Source organism: Xenopus tropicalis, chromosome 6 (genome assembly GCF_000004195.4).
Source record: "Xenopus tropicalis strain Nigerian chromosome 6, UCB_Xtro_10.0, whole genome shotgun sequence".
Classification (NCBI taxonomy): domain Eukaryota; kingdom Metazoa; phylum Chordata; class Amphibia; order Anura; family Pipidae; genus Xenopus; species Xenopus tropicalis.
This window is the reverse complement of record NC_030682.2, coordinates 30,890,446-30,896,905: the sequence shown is the minus strand read 5'-3', so window position 1 is coordinate 30,896,905 and position 6,460 is coordinate 30,890,446. Positions and strand designations below refer to the sequence as shown.

Here is a 6,460-nt window from a genome sequence, read left to right as displayed (position 1 = left end):
TGCGCTAGCCCTTAAATCACATTGGCTGCTTTTAGTATTACTTTATTCAGAACATGACACTTTTATATAGAGGAATGACAGATATGAGTTATATAAGTGCATTAAACTAGCAATGTTACTACTGTACTTTGACGAAGAAACCTCCATCATCTACACAGAAATATATGGCAAATGTCTGCAGTTCATTATTCTCCAACCCGTCATACACGCTGCTACGGTTTGGGTAATTATTTGTCAAAAGCAGCCACATAAATAGCTCTGCACACTACATATTACCTTGAATACATTCTCAATCTAAAATATGCAATGTTTTATAGACTCTGACTGGTGTTTGTTCCCTGCCTCCGGGGACAGAACCATTTCAATAACTGTATTAGGATGAGAATGGATGGGGAACAAGTCTGGCAATCTAAGCACCACTTTCTGAGATATCTAAAATATATAGTGTATATTATTTGGGAGCTACCTAGAAGAAAATTAGCCTTTTTAGTCCAGATTCAATAAAGGCTGATGCTTCCTACCATTCAAAGGACAAGCTGGGCTGTAATGTGCTTTAGCCAAGACCCTTCCAAAAAAAATTTTGCTTGCACCCCAAAAGCATTTGCTACACCCAATGCATTTGCACACTTACTTGGTGGCTGGAAAGGGATGCAAAGTAGAGCTGTACAGCAGACCCCAACAGGTCTAGCCCCCCACCCAGGGTCAACCTTGTGGTAGTTACATCTCCGAGCACAAATAAAACAACCAGAAAAGGAAAAAAAGTGTTTAATCAAGCAAAGATCATACATACATCCATAAATATATTTGTATGCGGCAAACAAGAACTTTTGTAACAAGAGACTGAAAATTATACTCTGTTATTTCCACAGGATACGAGTACCAAACACCCCCAGAACAAAATATTTCAACTGAAAATATTCCCTATTGATACATGTAGTTTATCGACCTTGGTGTTTGACCATAGACGGTGGAAGACATTTACCAATCAGCCTGTTCCCAACCAAGGTGACACTCTGAAGTAACACTGAATGACATGGCTATCATTGGCACTAATACCAATAAAGCAATGCTAGTTCTTGCATTAATGAGCCCATTATTCTGCAGTCCTACATATATACTGTATTCACCTCAAGGGTCTTTTTCTGCCTTTGTAACTGACAGATACATGGGTCCTGTAATGTGTTTGCCTCAAGCAAAGCATTTTGGAAAAAGGACAGCAGAATAACCGTTGTTTCTAGCGTGCTGCGATGATTTATAAAGCCCTATGGAAACCGCCTTGGGTGACACAAGCAGCACAGCAGCCCAAGAGTAAATATGGCGGAAAGGCATGGCTTGTACACATGTGAATGAGGTGAAATTAGAAGCAGCCACATTTTCCAAATATATCTTCGCTTTCTGCAATGTACAATAAGAGACAGTGAGGACGGGCTATACTATAAAAATGTAACTTACATTTCCATGCAGCAAACTTCACTCATTTTCACTTCTTACATTTTCAATTTCACATTTATTACAGAACATTCTTTTCAAAAGCACAGAAATTTTTACTGATGATTCTAAACGAGCCAGCAATTGACTAGACAAGCTAATAGGAGCAAGAGATGCTGGGAACTAACCAGCTGGATTTGCACATCCCTAAACTAGATGCTTGAACTATTTCATATATTTATTAAAAGAAACTGCAGTAATGTAACTATGTAGTATATAATTAACCACAATAATAAAAGGCTTGGTACCTAGCACATAGAACGCCCCTTAAAACTGCATACTGCCAACAGTGCAAGCAATGCATATCACATCCCTACGAAAAGTGCAAAATAATAAGACAATGCTGGTCAATATATCAATACTTTGAGACTGCAGTAAGGTCTAATTAGATGTATCTCCAAGATAATGGAATGTGTCAGTCTTTAGGTTGCACAGCATTGATAAGAAGGAAGGAAACACAAGTAAAACCCAATTCCCCTGGTGCCTGCTGAGTGACATCTCCTCAGTGACGTTTCTCTAATGCAACAGATGCTGCACATAAAAACAATCTCAATAAAAGGTGCGCATTCATGATACTGTAGTCTGGGTTAAGATATGGGTGGGAAAATGACAACCTTAGATTGGAAATTTGGACTGCAATTTGAAATCCCTCTTATGATTCTCTTTCTTGCATTTCCTACATTAGTTCACTCATTTTCATATCGGCTGTAGGGATGATCCATGTCCTGTAGGAGGCCTAGAACGAGACAAGAAGAATTACATTAAAATCACTTGCTCTGCAAAAACATGCAAGATTCCAAACTACTATTATTTGGAAATCCATTATCCAGGGAGCCCACTTACAGCACTGTCATTTCCCATAGTGTGCTAATTCAATGGGACATAAAACATTATTATTATTATGTGTTTATAAAGCACCAACATATTTCGTAGCGTTGTACAATATGTGGGTTTCATACATTGGATATACAGAGTAACATATAAAGCAATCAATAACCGACACAAGAGGTAATGAGGGCCCTGCCCAAAAGAGCTTACAATCTACAAGAAGTAAGGGTTGAGACACAAGGTGTGATCAAAACAAGTATTATTATTAGCATGTATTTTTAAAGTGCTAACATAATCTGCAGCTCTGTACATGGGTGTATACTTTGAAAATACAGATTACATACAAAAATACAATTAATAACTAATACAACAGGTCTTCTGCCATTGCCATGTATACCTGTCACAATAAAAACAAAGTATCTTTTCCACTGTTTCAATTATAATTGTCACCAAAACCTCCCTGCCACCAGACAACCATGCAACTTGGCCTGAATGTTCCCTTGACTGTTCTAAAGAGCTGGCAGCAATCACCAACTGCATAACAAGAAGCATGTCCCCCATGTGAGGGCAAAGCTGTCACTGACTAAGGGTAAAACATCTACATTGTACTGTGCTTTGGGGGAAGAGCATAAGGCCATTCCCACCATTCATGGGCTTCAAATATGACCACCCAAGTCTAATTTTTTTTCTTTTGTAATAGCAGGGCAGTACCATGGATGCGATCTACCTAAGCTGGAATCTATTGCAGTTACTGAGGGAGCGGTAGGTACTGAAGAGAAACATGAATTAAAATTCATTGATCTTATTTGTTTTAGCTCTGGGTGTTTAATCTGTTCCACTACTTCCCCCACTGTTCTCTCCTAATAGGAGCACCAGGGGTATCAGGTAAGCGATTACAATCACTGGGGTGCCTAACATTTGGCACCCACCAGTGGTTTAGCCTTTCCTTCTCCTTTAAAAAGTTATTCCTCTGTTAAACCGAGCAATGATTTTTTCCGATACTGTGGCTACTGATAGAGAGGATAGTAGCCAGTACATTAAGCTATATATCATTTCCATGTACTGAAAAATGCCTGTTTGCCGCTATGAATAGACTAGCCATAACCCAGACATAAACAGAATGCATACATCAATACTGCTGCCAGATGTATGGTAGTAGGAAAGTAAGACTGTTGCTACAAAAAACATTTCTGGGAACTAACAAAGTTAAAGTGCCACTAGGTAAAACAGAAGGATGAATGGATGCTGGACTACAAGATTGTGATTAGCTATCCCCCTCCTACTGTGCTTCTGGCAGGGACATGCCCAACCCTCATTTGAAACACGGACAGGGACCATAGAGGATCTGTAGGGAGCTCCAAAAGGGGGACATTTTTAAAGATATTTGTCATATTTAGACCAGAGTGAACCCAGCACTATATATCATTAATGCCTACAATATTGGGGGGGGGGGGTAACTTATGTCATATGTCTTCATGAAGAAAAGAAAAGAAGAGTTTAGAGCAGAGATTTTTAAACTATTGGTCAAGACGCAAATGGGTCCCCATGCTATTTAGGGTGGCTCCCCATGACCCCTGTAATAATGCAAAGTTACAGTAAAAGACAATTAAAACAAGGTTGATGACTGAGTTTAAACTATTTTTTTTGGTTTCAAAGCTGCAAAAAGCTGCTATAGCTTTGTTACCAGTATTAGAAATAAGGCTAGGTGAAAGCTTCATTTAGAAACAATTTTGGGAAATGTGTGCAATGGTTTTGCTACTGACCTGTTGGGATTATTTGGAACAGCGGATTTACTAAGCTACAAGAACTGAAACATTTCAAAAGCAAAAAATTATGGAAAATATAATGTATATATATAATATATATATATATATATATATAAAATTGTACAAGGTAAAGCTGTACGGATAAACTGGATTACAGAGGGAAAGTGTAATGGGCTATAGAGAGCACTCACTAAAATGAAAGCGTTGGTAAAACAGAACTAATGGCACTGTAAGATTGCTTTGCGCCATGGGACCCATATGAAGTGACCATACAGTCATTTCTATCTTCAGTCATCTCACATCTTTCCCAAAGAAGGTCAAGGTTGTGTTTTCCAGTCACTTAACAGTAATCATCAAACCAAACACTAAAACAAAACTGTATTTTGAACTGGATTATAAATAATTCTGTAGGAGGCCAAAACAGAAGGGATCTGATGCTTTAAGCTTTAAATAAAAAAACAGACCTTTCCCTGGCAGTGAACCCAGGCTGCAGATCCTATTTTCCTAGGTGTCTGGAGATTATTCTCTGAACATCTAAGGCTGCCTTATCAAATCCTTAATCAAAAAGTAAATGCCAAGGGCTCCGACACTGTTTTCTCTATAACATCTTATACACACACTACACACACACGAAGATCTTTCCTTCACTGTTATTAAACAGCGTTGACTATGAGAGGTTCCTCCTGGGAAGAATGATGTGCTATATGAGCTTATTGTTTGGTCAAACAGAGGTTTAACTGCTGAACTTATACTTAAAAATTAAAATAGCCTTGCTCTTGTATCTTAGATCTGGGGGTGCTCAACTGGAGGGCCATGGGATGAATGCCTCTATAGCTCCAGTCTACTGTATGATGTACTGACTTTTGTTGAACAGTAATTAGTATTGCTTAACTAACCAGGTTCAATAAATAGAAGGAATGTCCAAATCCTTTTGGCTATACAGAGAATTAGTCAATAAGAATGACTTCAGTGTTCCCAGGTGACGCTTGCTTAGAATGTGCACAACTGCTGCAGACTGGGTTCTCCAACTGAATGGAAACCAATAACTGGCTGGGGATTTTCAAGGTCAGTTTCCTGATAGGGAAAAATAGCAAGGAAAAGGAAAGGCATAATCACTGTGCCATATTAGATACCCCTCAGTGATTACAATTCCTTAGCTTAGACCTTGGTTAATGCTTGTTTGCTGACAATTGCACCGGCCAGGACATTATCGTAGGAGCAACAAGTCACAATCTTCTTCCTGTTCTTGGATCCTCTTTGTGGAGCAGTGAGAAGCCGGCTATTTGCCTCTAACTTCAGCTTTTCACTCCACTATACAGGCGATCCAAAAAGAAGAAAAAAGATGGGCTTTTGCAAATTTCCTGGAATCTCAGGTATTCCATTATTATCAGTGGGTGGTGCCCAACCTTTTTGCAGCCCCCATAGATTATGCCTATCCTTCTCTTTTAAAGGAAAAGTAACACTAAAAAAGTAAAACATCTATTCTACCCTCCTCCAATAATTGCCCTATCCTTCCCAGCGTTTATTATTTGAAATGCTTTTTTAGAAAATACCTTGTAAAAACGCTGCATCCGGTCATTTCAAATACGGCGATCCAGAAGATGCAGAATCCACTATGCGACGGTCGATTGATCGATCCTAGCCTTCCTTCTGTATAGGAAGGAGTCAGGCTAGGAGGAGATGTCGATCGTCGCATAGTGGATTCTGCATCTTCTGGATCTCTGTATCGCCGTATTTGAAATGACACTCAAAAAAAACCAAACTATAAAATTTATGGCACTTTCTCCCAATGAAAGCCTACAAATGCAACATCACATAGTTTGTATTATATTAAGGGGCCAATTAAAGAATCTACAATCAAATCAAAGCCCAACTGAAATATAATATACATATATAGTAAATATTGCCCTTTTACACCTTCACCTTGAGCCACCATTTAGTGATGGCCTGTGTCCTCAGAGATCACCTGACAGGAAATAATGCAGCTCTAACTGTTACAGGAATAAGTGTGGGAGTAAAAGACAGAACTTTGTCCATTAATTGGCTGATGTGAACTAGCATGTATGTGTGCCCTTGGTTTGTTTGTGCGCACCACGAATTGTATGATCCTAGGGGGCGGCCCTTAGTACTTAAAATGACAGTTTTCTATTTAGGAATACCCAATGGCACATACTTCTAACAAGTATATATTTATGAAAATGGTTTATTTAGTTTAAGCAGGGTTTTACATATGAGCTGTTTTATGCAATATATAGCATAAATTATTGTTCGGGGTATAATTTTCCTTTACATAATAAAAAATACAGAATATTTAGTTTGGAAAGCTTCACGCTGCTATATGCATATTTCCTACACATTATTGTAGAGGCAGTTCTAAC

At 38.6% G+C, this 6,460-nt stretch overlaps 1 protein-coding gene across 1 annotated transcript in view; it reads right to left on the bottom strand.

Moving 5' to 3' along the window:
- Nucleotides 1-749: 749 nt before the first annotated feature.
- pttg1ip.2 (pituitary tumor-transforming 1 interacting protein, gene 2) overlaps nucleotides 750-6,460 on the bottom strand; it is a 28,059-nt gene continuing 22,348 nt past the window's right edge. The window contains 1 exon segment of the mRNA NM_001011400.1: nucleotides 750-2,224. Coding sequence (NP_001011400.1) covers nucleotides 2,175-2,224 — 50 coding nt within the window. The 3' untranslated portion in view covers nucleotides 750-2,174.